Source organism: Pseudoliparis swirei, chromosome 24 (genome assembly GCF_029220125.1).
Source record: "Pseudoliparis swirei isolate HS2019 ecotype Mariana Trench chromosome 24, NWPU_hadal_v1, whole genome shotgun sequence".
NCBI classification, from domain to species: Eukaryota; Metazoa; Chordata; class Actinopteri; order Perciformes; family Liparidae; genus Pseudoliparis; species Pseudoliparis swirei.
Genome location: NC_079411.1, coordinates 16,166,691 through 16,186,057, shown reverse-complemented (window position 1 = coordinate 16,186,057; position 19,367 = coordinate 16,166,691). Strand labels below are relative to the sequence as shown.

Genomic DNA, 19,367 nt, shown 5'->3' with positions numbered 1-19,367 from the left:
CCGCCACCAATAGAGGCGTTTTACGACACTTCCGGCCTTCCATGGTTGAGCCGTTGAGAGGCAATATAGATATTACCAATACTGTATCATAATCTCCTTAACCCTCCTGTCGCCTTAGGGTCATTTTGACCCGATTAAATATTTAACCCTCCTGTCGCCTTAGGGTCATTTTGACCCGATTCAATGTTTCACCCTCCTGTTACCTTTATATTTACTAACATATTTTACCCTTTGGGTTCAATTTGACGCCAGCAATTAAAACCTCCAGAAAATTATTAGAATTAATATTGTTTTCCAATTTTAAGTGTGAGGCACTTCATGTTTGTTTGTTGACTACCGAAAGAACACCGACATTAAACATTGAATGGGGTCAAATTAATCCTAAGGCGACACGAGGGTGTAATATTGATTCGGGTCAAATTGACCCTAAGGCAACACAAGGGTGAAACATATCATGAACTGGACTTAGTTCGGGTCTATGTGGAATGTATCCATTGAAAAAATAAAAATAAATACCTGTTAATTTAACCCAAACCTTATTTGATAACGAACAATTATAAGGAAAGTTAGAAAGAGACAGAAGCAGTAGGTTTATCACAGGGTTAAATTATAGGGTGACGTCACCCCCTTCAACTCGGCGAGGTCACGTGCATGGAAGTGGAGCACAGCGCCACCCTGTGAGTCTGGTTTGGAAAATACCCATCTGTGTGATTCAATTCTTAAAAAATAAAAATAACACCCGAGTCTGACCCGCGCAGTGGTGGACAGTCAGCGCCTGCCTTATGTGACGTTGTTTATCTGACTGGTCACGTGTCCGACTCATGGGTCCAGCCGCTCGAGACTAACGGTCGCCGTGAGCGTACACACCACTGGCGGCTTTCGCACCGTCCCCTAACCCCCTCAGCCCAAACCATTCATTGCGAGTAAAGGGTCAGGTGGTGGGACCGCATGGGGGACGTGGGACGCGCCGACAGACACGGTAACTCGCTGTTGCTGCTCCAACCGATGGAGGCGGAGAGCTGCTTCGACACCAACGAGCGGTCCCGCCGGGAGACCGGATGCTAACGCACCGCTTCTGTCGGAGCTAGCAGGCAACTCGCTGGTCAACAAGCCAGCTAACTTTAGCCGTGTCCGTTGACTGGTCAGGGCCTCTCGTGACCGACGCTCCGGGGGATTCCAGGTAATGTTACCGTCTCTCTTTCTCTCGTCTCACCGGCGTGCCCTTAACTAGCGTAACGGTCACGCGGTGACCTTTGCTAGCCAGCAAACATGTACAGCTTTCTGTAGCTGCTGTGTTGTAATTGCGTCGCGTCACGTCAGCCCTGATTAACGTTACCCGGGCTAAAGCCCCACGTTATTTCATTGATAATATCTTGTAATAAGGAGTTAGTTTAAGTCTCTTGTGCACATCAGTTAACAATCTCACCGGAATGTTTTGAAATTCAAAGATCAGTTCTCGTCATTGTGCATACACAGTGATGAACTACATCCAGATGGGCCCAGTAGTAACACAACAAACACAAGTAAACTAAACAAATCGCAGGAGTGCATTCCTGTAGTGCAGTTTTTTGATGCATTAGCATCATAAGGATTGTAAACAGCAGCCTGTTCACCCCATCACAGTTAACATGTAGTCTCCAAGTGTCATCATCACAGACACAACTGGCACAGGTAAACATCGATGTCTGTGTAAAAAGTCTCTCTAACCCCACCTTCACGTATCCTACACATACTCTCATTTAGCCTGTCTTTTTACACTCATTATTTCATAATCAGTTGATCTGAGAATGGTAAACATCCCAAATAATGGTTTTATCACATTCTGTGAAATATAAGAAAATAGAGAAATAAATGCTCCGATGCAAGTCTGGAGGCAGCAAATGTTTGGCCCCTTTTTTCTTCTTCTTCTTTTTCAAACAATTATCAAAACTGCGTGGATCAACTCATTAACATTTTTGCCTGCCTCCGTCCCTCAGGGCCATGGACTTCCCGGGCCACTTCGAGCAGATCTTTCAGCAGCTCAACTACCAGCGCGTCCACGGTCAGCTGTGCGACTGCGCCATCGTGGTGGGCAGCAGACACTTCAAGGCCCACCGCTCGGTGCTGGCCGCCTGCAGCACGCACTTCCGCGCCCTGTTCACGGTCGCGGAGGGAGATTCGAGCATGAACATGATCCAGCTGGACAGCGAGGTGTGGGTCTTAGTACAGTGGTCGTGTAAAAGAGAGCAGTAATTAGTGGTAGTCGTGGTGGTGGTGGTAGTGGTAGTGGGGGCAGGACACTATCTGATGTCCATGGGGATGTTTTTCCAGAAGAACCTTGGTGTGAGAGTAAGCGTCTGTGTATTCAGAAAAGCGCTATATAAGTTTGAATTATTATTATCATGAGAGTGAGAGAGCGAGCAAGTGTGAGAAAGAGGGAGAGAAACAAACAATGTACTTCCTGTGTGCTTGCAGGTGGTGACCGCTGAGGCCTTCGCCGCCTTAGTGGACATGATGTACACCTCAACGCTGATGCTGGGGGAGAGCAACGTGATGGATATCCTCCTCGCGGCCTCACATCTGCACTTCAACAATGTAGTCAAGGCCTGCAAACACTACCTGACCACATGCACCCTGCCCATGTCCCCCTTGTCTGACAGACCCGCCGCCCACCACCACCACCTCCCCCCGCAGCAGGAGCAGCAGAGGCACAGGCAGCCGCAACAGCAGGTCGCCGATTCAGCGGCGAACCCCGCTCATGCAGCCAGCGCGAACCTCGCAGCGAATGCCGCCGCGTCCACGCTGCAGCGCTCCTTCCTGCTGCAGCAGCTGGGGCTCAGCCTGGTGAGCTCGGCTCTGGGCGGGTTGGAGGAGGATGGCGTCGGGAGCGCGGCCGGTGGTCGGGTGGCGGAACAGAGAGCCTCCTTCCCGATCCGACGTCTCCAAAAACGCAAGCCCTCTCTTTCCCTGGGCCTGTCGGAGGAGAGGCCCCGGCAGAGGCAGCGGCCCTCCGGCCCGGGCCCGGGCCCGCTGGGAGACGAAGGGGTGGAGCGGGAGGAGGGAGCGCTGCTCTCCCCAGACTCCCGCAAAATGGGCGACGAATCCAAACAGGACGGCGCCATTGCCGGCCTGCTAGGGGCGCCCCAGGATGACCCTCAGATGCCCAGCCAGTCGGACAGCGGACACTGCGTCGGGGGGGACTCGGGGAGAATGCTGAGCGGCGTGAGGAAAGAGGAGGACATGGAGGAGCAGGACCGCCCGCTCAACAGAGCTGGGTTGAAGATCAAATCAGGGGCGGAGGAGGCAGAAGAACAGGAACAGAGGGTAAAGATGTTGTCATTGTTGTCTGGAACTCTGAAGCCTCGAGCAACATCTGGTCATCACATTTGTTTACATTAACACTTTTGAAAGTCTTAACATTTTTATTTTCTTAAGATTTAATCAAATTATTCTTTTACTTTTTTTGTAATGAACTACTGATAAAACGGAACGTTTTGGGTGAAGAATAAGAGAGAAACTGAATGTAAATCCTAATCTATTTTTATATTTAAGTGAAACATTATTTTGAAGCTTCCTCAGAAGTTTTCTTAAACTATGAATGTGTTTTAATGATATCTGCGAGCAAACCCTCCTGCTTTAGTTTAGCTGCTGTGTAAGTAAAATAAATAAATAGCACGAAACTCCTCCTTTGCTTCACGCAGGTGGTGGTTAAACGAGAGCCGCTGACCTCGCCGGAACCAGCGGACGAAATCGGCGACGTGACAACGCAGGCCGGGCCCGGCGGCCAGGAGGAGAAGGCGGAGCTTAGCCCAGAGAGCAGCGAACGCAGCTTCACCTCGGAGCCCCAGCCGAGCTCCGACTGCCTGCTCCCGCCCGGCTCCCAGCTGCTCCTCAAGAGCAGCGTTGCTGGGGGAGGCTACGGCTGTAACGGCGGGCTGGGTGGCAAACCCGGTTTCAGCATCTCCAGCTTTCTCAGCCCCAAGGATTTCGGGAGTGGCGTGGCAGGGTTGGACGCTGGAGAAGACGACCTCCCCAACACGACAACCGGCGACGCCTTGGCGCACCACTTCCTGCTCAGGCAGGAAGCTGGTCGGCCGTCCGGCTCGGCTTCGTCCTCCCTTCTGCAGTCGGGTTCGCTCGGTGGCGAGAGTTGCAATGGTTTCGTAGACAACCTTCAAGCTGAGTCTTTGTTCCTCCGCCCCCTGCACGACAGTTTGGGGAACCCCAGAGGAGGTGGCGGAATTGGCAGCGGGCGGCGTGGAGGGGGAGATCCCTTCGGTTTGGACTTCCAGCGCTCCAGTCTGGGCCTTCACTCCCTGGGGCGGGCAGGGGCGGCGACTGCCGCCGCCCTGGGATACCCAGGTTACAGACGCATCGCTCCGAAAACGAACGGCGGCGCGGGGGCGGACGACGGAGTGGTCGGGCTCCTCCAGGACGCCGCCTCGTCCTCCTCGAGCCTGGCGAGCCCCCTGCTGCTGAACGAGAGCGGTGGCTACGACATGACCGGTGGCAGAACCGCCTCCCTCCCCCCGCAGCTGACCCGCGCCTCGGCGGACGTCCTGTCCAAGTGCAAGAAGGCGCTGTCGGAGCACAACGTCCTGGTGGTCGAGGGCGCTCGCAAGTACGCATGCAAAATCTGCTGCAAGACCTTCCTCACGCTGACCGACTGCAAGAAACACATCCGTGCACACGGGGGAGAAACCCTACGCTTGTCTCAAGTGTGGCAAGCGCTTCAGCCAGTCCTCCCATCTGTACAAGCACTGCAAGACCACCTGCATGCGCTGGCAGAACGGCAACATGTCCAACGCCCTGCTGTAGGACCAGTGACGAGCTGGACGCAAAGTCCCCTTCACCACCAAACATCCGGAGTCTTCTGAAGCTTGTGATCAGCTGTTCCGTCCAGACGACAGACCAAAGAAAGGGACGATAATGTCATCTTTTTCCTCCTGAGAAACCCACATACTGCTGAGGTGGCATCAGTATTTGTGAACGTGTTTTCATCGTAGTAGGACCACAGGGATGCAACGGGGCCACGTGTGTCGCTCTGGATTCATGGTAGGGTAACCACAGCTATGCGGCCTTTATTCCCCGCAGGGTATCCGACCGCTTCGGGCCAGTCATGAGGTTTTTTTGTTTTGGCGCTGCCACACTGTTTTCTATGTCGTCTTTATTAACGGTGCGTAAAATGTAGACCTGTTGAGGTGATCCCTTTTCACGCTGCATGTCTACAGTTTGTGTAATTAACTTTGTACGTGTGAGAAAAGGCATCTGTGCAAGCGCCAACACCAAGAACAAATATGTACAAATGTTCCGCTCGACTGCACATTTGTAAACCGTCGAGCGGCGGCGGCCCTCAGCCGAGCGTCCTCCTGCGTGTCGACCGTGCCTTGTTCTGTGCAAGTCGTACAGACGGATGTGACGCCTGCGAGGATTCAGAACCGCCGACGGCCGCGTGCTCCTTGGTGCTGTGGAACAAAAAGGCGATCAAGATTCAAGATTCAAGATTCAAGATGTTTTATTTGTCACATACACACACAGGGTGTGCAGTGAAATTCGAGTTCAACCATCGTCTGGCAGGGCCCGCCCGGATGTGGAAAGTCAAGAGCTGCTGCGATCGCCGCCGCTGGAAAGGAGGTGTACTACAAGACCCGTGGAGAATGGTGGGACGGATATTGTGGACAGTTCAACAACGTGAAAGATGACAGAGAATCTAGTGTATTGTCGACTGGACAAAATAATTGTATTCTTTTTTTACTACCGAAGTGATGCAATTAGAGGAGGAAAAAAAGCTGCATTCACTGGGCCCTCCATTTCTAGTCCTGCACCTTTTTTGAGACAAATTAATAATGGCCATTTACTCGCTGTAAAATGCACCTTATGTTGTGCGGGTTATGTGGCACAATTGTAATTTGTATTTTTTTCCAATTGTATCAATTCTGACATCTTCCCTCCTTATTGGCGACTGAGTCCCCAAGAGTCTCAGCTGTGGTGGACGAGTGTCACAGACCCTCCACACGCGTGGGCCGAGAGTTCTTGTGTGTACAGCCTGTGTGTGTTTGTGTACTTATTAAAAGGGTCATGAAGTACTGAAGCATTTGCTGAGGTTCAGCACGCGTTTAAAACTAAAAGAAAAAAAGGGCTTTAGAAAGGTAAACAGCGCATTCATAGTCCGGTTCGACTCCAAGAAAGAAACATTGTGTGCGACTACTAGAAATCTGCTTTATACACATGCGTCTTACACACCTTTTAGTGAAGCACTTCAACAAATCATTCTTTCCTTTACAAAATGTAAAAAAAATAACTGTTGTGCTGTGTGAAAACGCCGCAGTATTGTAATTATCCAACCTCAACGGGAGAGGGGGGTTTTAAGCTGACGGTCGTTGCGGGGTGTTTTTTTGCGAGCAGGTGATACGCAGACATGCACTGAAGTCGGCGTCCATGTCGTCGACTCGTTAAGGTGAACCGACATGAGAAGGGAGAAAAGAACGCACACGTTTGCCTTTCTGTAGTCTTGTCTCGTGTCTCCTGCGCTGTCGGCCTCCGTTGCTCGTCCTGCACCTTATTGCTCGTTGTTTTTGTCATAACACTGTTACTGACCTCTTTTGTATATCTCTAGAAGGGGAGTCTCCTCGTCGGTGTGTGTCTCCCTGCAGCCATAAGCCAACACACACACACACAGGTTTGACCTGGTGACCTTCACGCCGTGGAACCGGCGGTGAAGTCGTCATCGTGCTCGTGAGCAATGCAGAAGGAGAGTCCTCCCAACTGGAGGACCATCACGGTGCTCTCTTCTAAAAGCTGTAAATAATTCACGTGAACCTCTGAAAAATGCACTGGCTGTACTTCCTCACCCCCCTTCCTGTATGAAAATGCCAAAATGTTCAAATGCATCCAGAAAAATGTCTGGATTATGAAAGTCACTGCCTTACGCCCTGTAGCTTGAAAAGCTGGGCTTTTTGTTAATATGCCAAATCTGGAGTGTTCCCGTGTGTTTCTGTATACTTAACATAATGTAACAACAGGGCGACGACATGTGTCTCTGCTGTTGAAGATTGTACAGGATGTTCAGTTGGTGTATAGACTGAATTAAAAACAAGGAAATTCAGTTTTGTTGCTGGCGATATTTTTGGGGGGAGATTATGAGCTGAAATACACACACGAGAAGGACAGATCAACACGTGAAGCGTTAGAGCGTTTAAGCGGTGGTTTTATTTAGAATCTTTCGAAAAGGAATAAACTGGCACACGAGTTGAGCTGCAGGTCGGCCTCCTCCTTTACGGGTGGAGCTCTTTGATCATCGGCTCGCCCCGCAGGCCCAGCAGGAGGTTGTTCGCCGCCATGGCAGACATGGCGTTGCGGGTGGTGTGAGAGGCACTGGCAATGTGCGGGAGAATCACTGGTGGGGGGGGGGGGGGGGGTATAGAGAGACATGATGAGGCCCAGTGTGAGAAGGTCGAATCAAAGCGACAGAGTTCCTCTTACCTGTGGCGCTATTTATCAATCTAGACTTTTTTGGTCTCTTTGCCAAGTTTTGGAAATGGTAAGTGGACTGAACCTGTATGGCGCTTTTCCAGCCTTCTGACCACTCAAAACGCTTCAACACTGCATGTCATCATTCACACACTGATGGGAGGAGCCACCATGCAAGGTGCCGCCTGCCCATCAGGACTAGCTAACATGCATACACGGCTACGGGAGACACTTTGGGTTCAGTGTCTTGCCCAAGGACACATCGGCATGGACTAGCTGAGCCGGGGATTGAACCACCGACCCTCTGATTTGGAGGCCGACCCTGCTCTACCGGCCTTCTGTCCAATAAAATGTCTCTATTACAATCGTGGCTTACGGTGCTCAAAGTACTAAAAAAAGAAATCCCTACGACTAAAGAGAATACTACAGTCCTGTTAGGCCACTCCCACCAAAACTGCAGATTGATAAATGGCACGACAGGTAATAGAGAAACAGCCTGGTTTTTTGGGGGGGGGGTCTGAAGCACCGATAAGTCTGTCTTACTCACCGCAATTTTTGAGGGTGAACAGCGGGTGGTCTGTGGGCAGGGGCTCAGGGACCGTCACATCCAACCCAGCTCCCGCAATCTGGCCTGTGGACAGAGCCTCATACAGGTCCTCCTGGTTCACCACGCCGCCCCTTAACGCAGCAGAAATACCGGAATTAGAGAGACTTGACTGCCGCCGTACGGTTGAGTATCTCATGACACGTCAATGGGTCAGAAGGGATTCGGCTGCGTGCTTCCGTGCACCTGCTTGTGTTGATGAAGATGGAGGTGTTCTTCATCTTGGAGAAGAGGTGTTTGTTGCAGATCTCCTTGGTCTCCGCCGTCAAAGCGCAGCAAATGGCCAGGAAATCCGACCGCTCCGCCAGCTCGTCGAAAGAAACTGGGCCCCCGGGGAGACGGCGCCCATCGCATCAACAACATCAAAAACCTGACATGTCATTTGATTTGCTCTAAAACACCTGTGGCACCGGGGTGTGAAGGCAGCAAGTACGTCTCAACAATCCTCACCGTACTCTGCACCTATGATGCTGGCAAGCTCGGGCCTGGGAGCCACGTCCGCGTAGATAAACTTCTTGACCTTGAAAGGGGCCAGGCGCTCGGCGATGGCCACACCTTCAAGCACAAAGTGAGAAGTATCAGGCATTTCTGTTGGTGTTATTTTGTTTACGGGCATGCCAGATTGATTGACGAGCGCGTGCATGTGCTTACCGATCCTCCCCAGGCCCAGGATCCCCACGGTGCTGTTGGCCAGCTCGTGTCCACACAGCCACAAGGTTCTCCATGTGCCCCAGCCGCCACTGAGACGGGAAGCAGAGAGAGAGTTTAACCTTTGACCTCCCCCCCCCCCAAACAAGTCTCTGTACACATGGATAGATCTGAGCGTGTGTAGTAACTCACGTCTTGGCTTCATGCGTGGCCTCTATGAGCCTCCTGGACGTGGCGAGCAGCAGAGCCACAGTCAGCTCCGCCACAGAGTCGGTCAGGACATCCGGGGTGTAGCCCACACGGATTCCTCTGGGGGAGGGGGGGGGGGGCACACACACACACACACACAGACACATTAAATACATCACCACCTTTGACTTTGATGTGTCTCAAGGAGATAGAAAGAGGAGAGTCACCTTTTCTTCAGCTCCTCCAAAGACAGATGGTCGAATCCCACCGACATGGTGCTGAGCACCTTCAGATTTGGACCTGCGGGAGAACACCCCCAAAACAATGAATGCATTTTATTGTGTTTGTCGCTCAACTGACTCGTGTCCCCCTCCCCCAACCTGCAGCGTCGAGCAGCTCTGTATCGATCTTCTCCGTCAGCACGCAGACCAGACCATCCACGCCTCTGACCTGCCGCAGGAGTTCCTCCCTGGGCACGGGGGCGTCGTCGGAGTCCCACAGGTCCAGCTGCACCCTGGAGGAGAAACAGAAATGAGATCCAGGTCAAATCCAGTTTCTAATCGTCCCCAGAAGACATGGCATTGGGCGCTCAAGCTTTTCGTTGGTGTTTATACTAAGATGCATCTCAAAGCTGTCGGTTTTTCACGGAACTACTGGGACCGTGAAGGTTATAGAGGTTTCTTCAGCTCCTCTGTGGTGGGAAAACCCTTTCAGCTCCCAGTCTTATCTGACCAACCCAAAGGCAAACATCAGCAGCCATGTTTACACAAGTAAATGATGAACTCCACAAAGCAGGCATTTCTAAAAAGGGGTATCGCGGTCAGCTTTACGCAAGACGCAAGCCACACCAAGATTTACGAAAGGGACCGAAGGGGTCACTCACTGTCCAGATTCCCGGAGGATCCTCATGCCCTCGGGTGGGATCCGTCGGGTGACATACACCCGTTTCAGGGTGGACATCTCCCGGCGTGCGATGCTTGTCAGGCCCCCAGTCGGTGGTGGAGCAGCAGCGGCAGCAGCAACGACCCCCTGAAGCCGACGCAGTGCCATACGACTGCACCACATTGCCACGAGAGAGAGAGCGAATCAAGAGGTCCGAGAGGTGGCACTTTGGACTTCAGAAAGTCCTGTTGTGTGATTTTGGCTCCAGTTCAGAGAGGGGAGGTTTCTGAGTGTGTGTGTCTCTGACCAATATGATTCGAGGGAGGGTATCTCTGGAGTCTGATCTGTTGAAGGATACGGTCTGTCACAGACAAACTGAACACAAAAATCACACTGCCCAGAGATCATTTTCACTTCAGGCCAAACATATATATGTTTTTTACAACACAGATGGATAGATAGAGCTAAAAAAGACAGAAACTTGTTTTCCCACTACCCCCTAACAAACAAAACCTAATATATTAAAAACGGCAGAAAATGAGAGTCGGTGCGTAAATGTTTCACTCGTGCTGTCGACCTTTGTTTCTTTTTTACACTTTAGACCCAAAGGCTGTTTTGTGTTCTCTAATCTGTTTCTCTGGCTGGAACCAGTTCAGCGATCTCTCCTCCTTACTGACTTACTTACTTTTTAAACTAGAGCTGAGAGTAACATGCACAATGAAATAATTCAAAAGAAACATATGTATAAAGTTACAAACATTTTGGCAAGGGTATTTTTATTTAAAGGTTAAAATAGTGTTCTAGTATTTTTTCTAATGGCATTTATCTGCTTAAACGACGACAGATATTCCTTGGACTAAAAATACTGTGACACTATATGATAGTTTGAGGAGGTTATATCGTAGCTCAAATCCTAACGCTTTATTTTATTATTTAGATTTGTTTTAAATGATTAATAATCATTAATCTATGCATTGCAATACACCCCTCACTAGTTGTTTCTCCTTCTTTTTTTACTTAATTTTTTTATTGATATATTATGTATTATTATATATTAGAATAATACCCCTATTCAGTATTTCTGTCCTGGGCCTGTGTGTACATTTTTGTCAAAATATCTTTAGAAAATGAATCGGCATGAAAAATATGTCGACAAAAATGTACTAATAGGTATTATTATAATATATATCATACTTTGCACGTATTGGATGACCTTAGTCACGTGATCGCAGTAACCCGGAACAACTCCCAAGTGTTTAGCCAGTCACAACCATTCATTCCCTCTAGCCCGTCGCCCATACTGACAGGTAGCTACCTGCGATTATTTGTCTCAGTCTAACAACATTCACGGCGCCTCGTTCACGCGGATCGGTAGGAAGACAAAAACACCTAAAGTCGCTGTCGCCCCCCTGAGCCGTTACCCGGAGCGTCATCACTTTGAACGAGTTCACCACAAAGTGTCCTCGCCAGCGGCACCAGGCAGCAGTGGCACCCTGCGCTAGCTAGCCCGAGCAGCTAACGCCGAGCCCTCCGCCCGCGGGTCATCACGGCAGAACGGAACCGCTGCGCCGTTTGACTCGTTGAAAGACGTCACCGCGTCGGCTCGAGACGGTCCGTTTGCATTTGCGCGCGCGACTGCCAGCCGCCAGGTTTAACGTGACACACTATTGTGAAGTCGGCAGGTGTGTGTGAGTAAAGTGAGCCGTTTAGCTAACCCACAGCAGGGCGTTGGTTACCGCCGGTGACAACCCGCACGGTTATTCAGTTGTAGCTTTGCTCATTGCTGCTTGTACTTGTCATTCTTCAGGTAGAGCCGTTGTTTCTGACAGTTGAATTCACCCCTCTTCCCCTACCGGCATGGCTGCAGACTCGATGGAGATCGACGACTCTCTTTACAGGCAAGTCCAGTACCCGCTGCCACCTTTCCGTTCAGGCACTTGAGACGACAGAGAACGTCCCATCACAGCTGCTGCGGTCAACTCCAGCCCTCTCTCCCCCTGACACGTCCTCTTTCTGTCTCTCTCTTTGTCCAGCCGCCAGCGATATGTGCTGGGAGACAGGGCCATGCACCAGATGGCCCAGTCCTCGGTCTTTCTCAGTGGAATGGGAGGACTGGGAATCGAGATAGGTAAAGTTGGGCCAAATGTAATATGTTTGCACTGACGTGAGATATTCACTGCCGCGGCGGTCTCATCGATGGACGTCCCTCAATTGTGGTTTGACGCTCTTTTGTTCTGGCTCTGCAGCAAAGAACATCGTCCTGGCCGGCGTGAAGGTATGGAGTGTTTCCTGTTTCAACGCGGATGTTTTGACTCTGTTTATCTGCGGCCTCATCGGTTTTTTTCCTACGTGTGCAGGCAGTCACCCTTCACGACACGAAGCAGTGCGAAACCTGTGATCTGGGCTCCAACTTCTTCATCCACAAAGAGGATGTGTCAGGCCAGAAGAGCAAGTAAGCTGCACCGTACCACTACGCTGCCCCCTCCCCCCTCCCGATCAGAGCTCACCATCTGAAACGCCTCTTCTTTCCCCATTGTGCCGCAGGGTGGAGGCAGTGTGCGCCCGGGTCGCAGAGCTGAACCCGTACGTCCACGTCGACGTGTCCTCCTTGGCTCTGGACGACGGCACCGACCTCGGCTTCCTCGTAAAGTACCAGGCGAGGCTGCGCTTTCTAGAACCTGTGGTTGTGTTCTTTCACGGAGAACGGAGGCTGTTATTTACAGCACTCCTTCGTTCAGCTCGAGCCCCCACCCACAGCCGTCGTCCCAAAGCACCCGCTGCTTTCAAACTGCGTTGTTCTCTGCTCTCTCCTGCAGTGTGTGATTCTGACTGAAGCCCGATTGAGCCTCCAGAAGAGGGTGAATGACTTCTGCCACTCCCACCAACCCCCCATCAGAGTAAGTCCACTGTCCCCCGCGGAGCAACTTGCACAAACAAGTCAAACGTGAGCCCAAACTTGTCATTAACTTTCTCCCCTCGTTGTCCTCTCCAGTTCATCAGCTGTGACGCATATGGCATCTGCGTGCGGGTGTTTTGTGATTTCGGAGAGGAGTTTGAGGTGTCGGATCCCACTGGAGAGGAGCACAAGGAGATTTTCATCCAAAATATCACTCGGGTAGCCCGAACACCTCCGACAGTCCATCTATCCATTGATCTATCTTCTTCTCGTCAGACAATTGTTTTTAATTGTGAGGCTTGAAAGGAGCCTTATTTGATCTTTTGTTTTATTTTTTAAACGTTGGGCCCTTTAGGACAGTCCTGGGGTGGTAACCTGCATGGACAACCAGCCCCACGGCCTTCAGACGGGCCAGAGTGTCATCTTCAGAGAGGTCAACGGCATGGTGGAAGTCAATGGCACCGTGCGGCCCGTTTCAGGTATTATTTCTTCATTGACGATGACTTTTTTTTTCTCGTTTTTTAAAATTATTTTACTTGTGGCACTGGCATTACAGATGAATCACAGATTTACACAACATTTAGAATATAGTCAATAAATAGAAGAAACAAATGTGTTGTGTATTATAACGTACCCATACCATAGCAGATTGAATGAGATTTTCTGAATAAAGTGACATAGAAGCGCTTTTATCTCATCTAAGCCGTGTGTGTGTGTGTGTGTGTGTGTGTAGTCCTTTCTCCTTACAGCTTTGAAATAGGAGACACATCCCAACTACAACCATATGCACATGGAGGCTTCTTTGTTCTGTTGAAAACCCCCAAGACGTACAGATTTGTAAGTTTAGTAGTTGCTAGAGATATTGCAGATGAACCAAAAAAAGATCCGTTTATGTTTAGATGAACATATTCTGTTTGTGTGTGTCTGCTGTGTTTCAGGAGACATTAGAGAAACAGTTGTGTGATCCTCAGTTCCTGACACCAGACTTCAGTAAACCAGAGGTGAGCGCTGTTCCCGGGTTACTGCGTGGCAAAGCAATGTTTAAAGGGCCGGTTAGTCGGCTGACTTAAACAAGCCGACACACTTTTAAAAATGAAAAGAGAAAAGAAAAGCTTAACCAGCGTAAAAAAGTTTGGATTGGATTGTGTGTACAGATGGTAGAGTTGCATGCCTTCTTAGTACACTTAAGTTATGTGCTTATTCTTTTTCAGTCTTAATAAGTGAGCCTTGCTGTGTTGTATTTACAAATGGCGCGTGATGTTTAAGTTTAACTCACAGTTTCCCCTCCGTTTACATTTGTTTGTATCCACCCATCAGGCCCCACTACAGATCCATGCAGCCATGATGGCTCTGGACACCTTCCAGGAGCAGCACAGCAGACTCCCCAACGCCGGGTAAACTCAACATGTCACGCCATCGGCCCTGGCTGTGGACGTGTGTGAAGTTGTTGGAAAGTTTTTTACTTTTCATGCCATTAGGTGCTCACAGGATGCTGAGGTTTTACTGAAGCTAACGGAGGAAGTGAACGGAACTCTCGCAAACAAAGTGAGTGCTTTTTCTTTCCTTCCCTCGTGCTTATATTTTCTCCAGCCTGCAGAGATGCACACCGACGGCTCAACGTCTCTTTCCTTTCCAGGCTTCCTTGAACGCCGAGTTGGTGCGCTGTCTGTCGAGAACAGCGCGGGGAGCGCTCCCTCCGTTAGCTGCGGCTGTCGGCGGTCTCGCCAGCCAGGAAGTCCTTAAGGCCATCACGGGGAAGTTTGCGCCGCTACAGCAATGGGTGGGTCTCTCAATTTGACCGCCACGCTCCTTTTCAGAAGTGAAAAGGCTCAGTCGGCCCTGTTCAACATTTAGCTGTAAATAGTGTTTCCTGAATTATTACCCACCCCCCCATTTTTTTGCATCCTCTAAATTTGTTTTACTTTTCTCCCCTTTTGCTTCTCCTGCATTTAGTTTTACCTCGACGTCATCGAGGTGGTCCGGCCTCTTCAGTCCGTCGCCGCCGAGGAGTTTTTCCCGAAGGGCGATCGCTACGATGGGTTACGAGCCTGCATCGGGGAATCCATGTGCCTGGAACTGCACAAGCTCCGGGTCTTCATGGTGAGGGTTGGACTGAATGTATGCTTTGAATTATTTTTACGGTTGTCAAAAAAAAAAAAAAAAAAACGTAATGTCTTATCCTCCAGGTGGGCTGTGGGGCCATCGGCTGTGAAATGCTGAAAAACTTCGCCCTGCTTGGGGTGGGATTGGCCAGCAGCTCAGGACAGGTGGGCGTTTCTAGCTGAGTTTTCCTCTCGCCGGTCTGACTCCGCACATTTGGACTCGTCGTTGTGCGTTTAGTGAACATTTCTACTCTGCATCTGCTCAGGTGTGCATCACAGACCCCGACCTCATAGAAAAGTCCAACCTCAATCGGCAGTTTCTCTTCAGACCTCATCATATACAGGTGAACTTCTTTTCAGTGCAATATTAATTCTATATTCACAAGAACCGTGACCAGAATCCACCACACACACACACACACTTTTCTTTTGTTTCATTTCCTCCCGGCGTCTCAGAAACCGAAGAGCACCACAGCAGCAGAGGCCACTCTAGAAATCAACCCAGACCTGCAGGTGGACGCTCACCTCAACAAGGTGTGTCCTGCCACCGAGAGCATCTACAATGACGCCTTCTACTGCCGCCTGAACCTGGTGGTCACCGCGCTGGACAACGTGGAGGCCCGCAGATACGTGGACAGGTCGGCACACATAGATTTTTTTTTGCACTGACTGAGCTGATCTAGCCATCGAGCCAGAAAAAGAAAACCTATGGCGTGAATTGTTTCTTACTTTGGCCAACGAGTGATATCGTGTTTGTGCCTTTTCAGCCGCTGTTTATCCAATCAGAGAGCCCTCCTGGACTCCGGCACCATGGGAACTAAAGGACACACAGAAATCATTTTGCCAAATTTGACAGAATCCTACAATAGCCATGTAAGTGTGTGTGTGTTTGTGTGTGAGACCATCTTTGTGTTGTTCATCTTCCAGTCTTTACATTGGTCATTCCCTTTGCTCACCAGAGGGACCCCCCCGAGGAGGAGATCCCATTCTGCACTCTCAAGTCCTTCCCTTCTGTCATCGAGCACACCATTCAGTGGGCCAGAGACAAGGTCAGCCAGCTCAAAACGCTTAAAAGTTATCTTTTAGTTTTTTTGACCGTCCACGTGGGTGTGCTGATAGTAAACATTGACCTTGTGTTTGTCTAGTTTGAGAATCTGTTTGCCCACAAGCCCTCCATGTTCAACTCGTTCTGGCAGACGCACCCCTCTGCCGACGTGGTGCTACAGGTAGACTTTGCATGGCATTAGTGTTGTTCCCACTTATTTAAAGTAGTATTATCCAGCAATGTGTAAAACACAGTTTCTTTGAATGGTTTTGTGTGTGTAGAGGATGCAGAGGGGGGAAAGTCTGGAGGGGTCATTCCAGGTCATCAAGCTGCTCAGCAAGCGGCCCAGCCGGTGGGAAGAGTGTGTCACTTTCGCCCGTCTGAAATTTGAAAAGTACTTTAAGAGAAAGGTAATGTCCGGCATTCCTTTAATAGATCGCATGTCCACGTGTGTCGGTGCTCGCTCCGCAGTAATGTTGTTTCTGTCTGTAGGCCCTACAACTGTTGCACTCTTTCCCCCTAGACACAAGGTTAAAAGATGGAAGTAAGTTATTTGTATTTGTTTCCCTCTCAGACACACTCCTAAAGTTATCAAATGATTTCAATATGCGTTGTAGTTAAGAGCAAAGAATAAAGCGGTTTGTTCTTCCCTTCCTCAGGTTTGTTTTGGCAGTCCCCAAAAAGACCTCCAGCGCCGGTTGATTTTGACTTGAGAGACTCTTTGTGAGTATCCGCTCTCTCGCGCTGCAGTCGCATCGCGCTTGTGTCGCACGCTTCACATCTAAGCTTGTCCAACCCTCCTCGTTTCCCATCAGGCACTTCGGCTTCATCGTCAGCACTGCCCGGCTCTTCGCGGGGGTTTACAACATCCCGCACTCACAAAAGGTAGGTCACGTACGCTATTACACACACACACAAAAACACACACACACACACACACGCGCGCTTACTGACTGGACTTTTCATTCTTCATCAGGATGTCACCGACGAGGAGGTGACCAGGCTTCTTTCAATTGTCAAGATTCCAGAGTACAGGCCCTCAGAGAAAGTGAGTGTTGCCACTGAGCTGTTCCTGAAGGGTTCTATCAGTGGTAAACAAAATAAATAAATCCCATAATGTTTGATTGATCTGTCCCTTCCAGTGCATAGAGACCGACGAGGCGGCAAGGAAGCCCGATTCAATGAAGTTGCCCCTGAGCAGCGAGGAAGAGAGGGAGGCCATCGCACGGCTGGAGCAGGCCATTGCGACCGACAACGTCACCGCAGGTGCTCGACTACGGCAAACGGCCCACGACAAATTCCAGAGAGTACCGTGGAGCGACTTCTAACCACTAGTGGCGCTGTCTCTGTCTCTGGCGAGCAGAGAGGTTACAGGTGAGCCCGCTGCAGTTTGAGAAGGACGACGACGGCAACGGCCACATGGACTTTGTGACGGCGGCGTCCGCCCTCAGAGCCCGGATGTACGCCATTGAGCCGGCCGACCGACTCAAGACCAAGCGGATCGCCGGCAAAATCATCCCCGCCATCGCCACGGCGACAGCCGCCGTGGCCGGACTGGTGAGATGCGCTTTAAAATGATGTGACGCCGATGGTTAAAACCTGCTGCCATTTGTTTAGAAACGCCCAGTTTCTATTTAAACTTGCACAATGCAGCAGACCCCCGATGAACGTGGGCCAGTTTAGTTACTTTTGGGTTGTGCCATTCAGACTCGGCCACGTGGGTAAAAGTCTGGCGCCAGACCCAAACCTTTAGATTTATCCGTTGGTCTACGTACCAGCCGTCGCCCACGGTCACGAGCTTTGGGTGGTGACTAAGAACGAGATCCCTGAATCGAGTGTGGTATTTGTTATAAATGTGCCATTGAGGGGTAGAGCTGCTCCTTGGCAGCACAAGGAGCGAGTTGAGGTGGTCCAGGCATCTAATCAGGATTCCTCCTGGACGACTTCATTTTGGAGGATTTGAGTCCCCGGAAACTCGCAGGAGGATCCAGACCTGCAGTGTTGGGACGTCGGTGTGAATAGAGTTCGTAAAGCGTGGTTGAGCATCAATAACTTTGCATTCTATATTTTGTTCAGGTGGCCCTGGAGTTGGTCAAGGTTGTCGGAGGCTATGAGTTTGAGTCCTTCAAAAACTGCTTCTTTAACCTGGCCATCCCTGTGGTGGTGCTCACCGAGCCGGCCCAGGTTAAGCAGTCACTCATCAGGTCGGCTCCCGGTTCCTCTCGCACAGCTTGAAAGGGACAGAACACCTGGTAAGTTTGGACCCGCACTCACTGAACGATGCTGCCTGACATCTTTCCCAGGGACAACATATTCTTCTCCATCTGGGACTGTTGGACTATCCTTGGCCAAGAGGACTTCACCCTCTCTGACTTCATCAACGCAGTGAGGGTGAGAAACCATTTGTGTGTATTCAGATGAATGAATTTCCCCCTTAGTGTTTGTAATAGCTGTGTACTGTCTTTGGATGCAAGTTGTTTTTAATGTTATCAATCGCTGTTGTCTTTCAGGAAAAGTATGGAATCGAACCCACGATGGTCGTCCATGGTGTGAAGATGCTCTACGTGCCGGTGATGCCTGGACACTCGAAGAGACTCAAGCTCACGTCAGTGGTTTTCTTTCTTAGGATACTCTATTCTTTGTGACTCCGCCCTTCTGAACATCTCCCCTTGCCTCTGCTCAGGATGCAGAAGTTGATCAAGCCATCCGTGGACCGCCGCTACGTCGACCTCACCGTGTCATTCGCCCCGGAGGCGGAGGGAGACGACGACCTGCCCGGCCCCCCCGTCAGGTACTTCTTCAGCCGCCAAGGAGAGACGCCGTGATGCCCGAGTCTCCTGTGTCCTTACTCCTCCCTCCTTATGTGTAAATTGTAGTCCCCATAACCTGGGCTAGATCTCAGCCTGGAGCTTTCCTTCAGGATCTTCTCAAAGCGCCTGCCTGCCCCCCTCCCCCTCCCCCTCCCTCTGTATGTAATGGAACAAGAAGAGACCAGTCCTGGTCCCAGTTTTTCTTGCCCCAGGTCTAGCCAACACGAGGCTGCTTGAGTAGCACTTAACTGTACCTTTTGTACATATATTTCCTGTTCTGTTTTCTACTCTGGTAAAAAAGAAAACGCACGGCTCCGGCCTGTGTCGATGCCTTAATTGATTATTAACCTTTTTTTTTTTTTGTCGCAGTGAGTCTAACTAACAACCCTTTACAGAAACCTGCAATCTCCCCAAAACACCCACCCCGTTTAGTCCTGTAAGTCTGCTGGGCCCAAAAGTAGGGGGGGGTAGCTGTTAAGCTGTTAAGCTTCAATTGGATTTGCCCAAACATTACGGAGCAGATGTGCACTTCACTTCACGGGTAAGAGGACCCGCTAATTGAAGCTGCAACTCTGACCCATCAAGTTAAACACAGTATTGACACTGGTGCACACATTCCTCATGTTCCTCCAGTAGATTAAGTTATGGCATGACTTCAATTGTTGCAGAGGCTTTTTTTTAATTTTTTGGGACAAAACATCAGTACCACCATCTGGGATCACACTCCTGTTTTCTTCTTCTT

At 50.3% G+C, this 19,367-nt stretch overlaps 3 protein-coding genes across 4 annotated transcripts; 2 read left to right on the top strand and 1 right to left on the bottom strand.

Annotated features, from left to right (window-relative positions):
- Positions 1–1,096: 1,096 nt before the first annotated feature.
- LOC130189898 (zinc finger and BTB domain-containing protein 5) lies at positions 1,097–7,084 on the top strand. Its single transcript, XM_056408893.1, is given in 5 exon segments — positions 1,097–1,180; positions 1,977–2,190; positions 2,455–3,303; positions 3,681–4,663; positions 4,665–7,084. Coding segments are annotated over 4 exon segments (2,175 nt in total). The 5' UTR covers positions 1,097–1,180; positions 1,977–1,980; the 3' UTR covers positions 4,798–7,084.
- An 85-nt stretch (positions 7,085–7,169) lies between these two features.
- grhprb (glyoxylate reductase/hydroxypyruvate reductase b) lies at positions 7,170–10,025 on the bottom strand. The gene is made up of 9 exons (XM_056408896.1): positions 9,774–10,025; positions 9,271–9,404; positions 9,118–9,190; positions 8,894–9,010; positions 8,705–8,793; positions 8,504–8,608; positions 8,240–8,375; positions 7,997–8,127; positions 7,170–7,375 (listed from the first exon to the last, which is right to left on the bottom strand). The coding sequence occupies exons 1-9, from the start codon at positions 9,953–9,955 to the stop codon at positions 7,254–7,256; spliced, it is 1,089 nt and encodes a 362-aa protein (XP_056264871.1). The 5' UTR covers positions 9,956–10,025; the 3' UTR covers positions 7,170–7,253.
- Positions 10,026–11,079: 1,054 nt separating this feature from the next.
- Positions 11,080–19,087, top strand: uba6 (ubiquitin like modifier activating enzyme 6). Of its 2 annotated transcripts, none has more exons than XM_056410340.1 (32): positions 11,080–11,454; positions 11,580–11,670; positions 11,806–11,900; positions 12,019–12,047; positions 12,130–12,224; positions 12,317–12,428; positions 12,589–12,669; positions 12,765–12,887; positions 13,024–13,147; positions 13,402–13,505; positions 13,607–13,669; positions 13,986–14,062; positions 14,147–14,213; positions 14,305–14,448; positions 14,622–14,768; positions 14,855–14,935; positions 15,037–15,114; positions 15,227–15,408; positions 15,538–15,643; positions 15,730–15,819; positions 15,916–15,996; positions 16,097–16,225; positions 16,308–16,359; positions 16,475–16,538; positions 16,631–16,700; positions 16,792–16,863; positions 16,958–17,081; positions 17,179–17,372; positions 17,892–18,019; positions 18,119–18,206; positions 18,326–18,420; positions 18,499–19,087. In XM_056410340.1, exons 2-32 carry the CDS (start codon positions 11,630–11,632, stop codon positions 18,638–18,640), a joined length of 3,078 nt encoding a protein of 1,025 aa, XP_056266315.1. In that variant the 5' UTR covers positions 11,080–11,454; positions 11,580–11,629; the 3' UTR covers positions 18,641–19,087. The 2 variants fall into 2 exon arrangements, with proteins under 2 accessions (XP_056266315.1, XP_056266316.1); XM_056410341.1 differs by having other exon boundaries at positions 11,080–11,460.
- Positions 19,088–19,367: the final 280 nt, after the last annotated feature.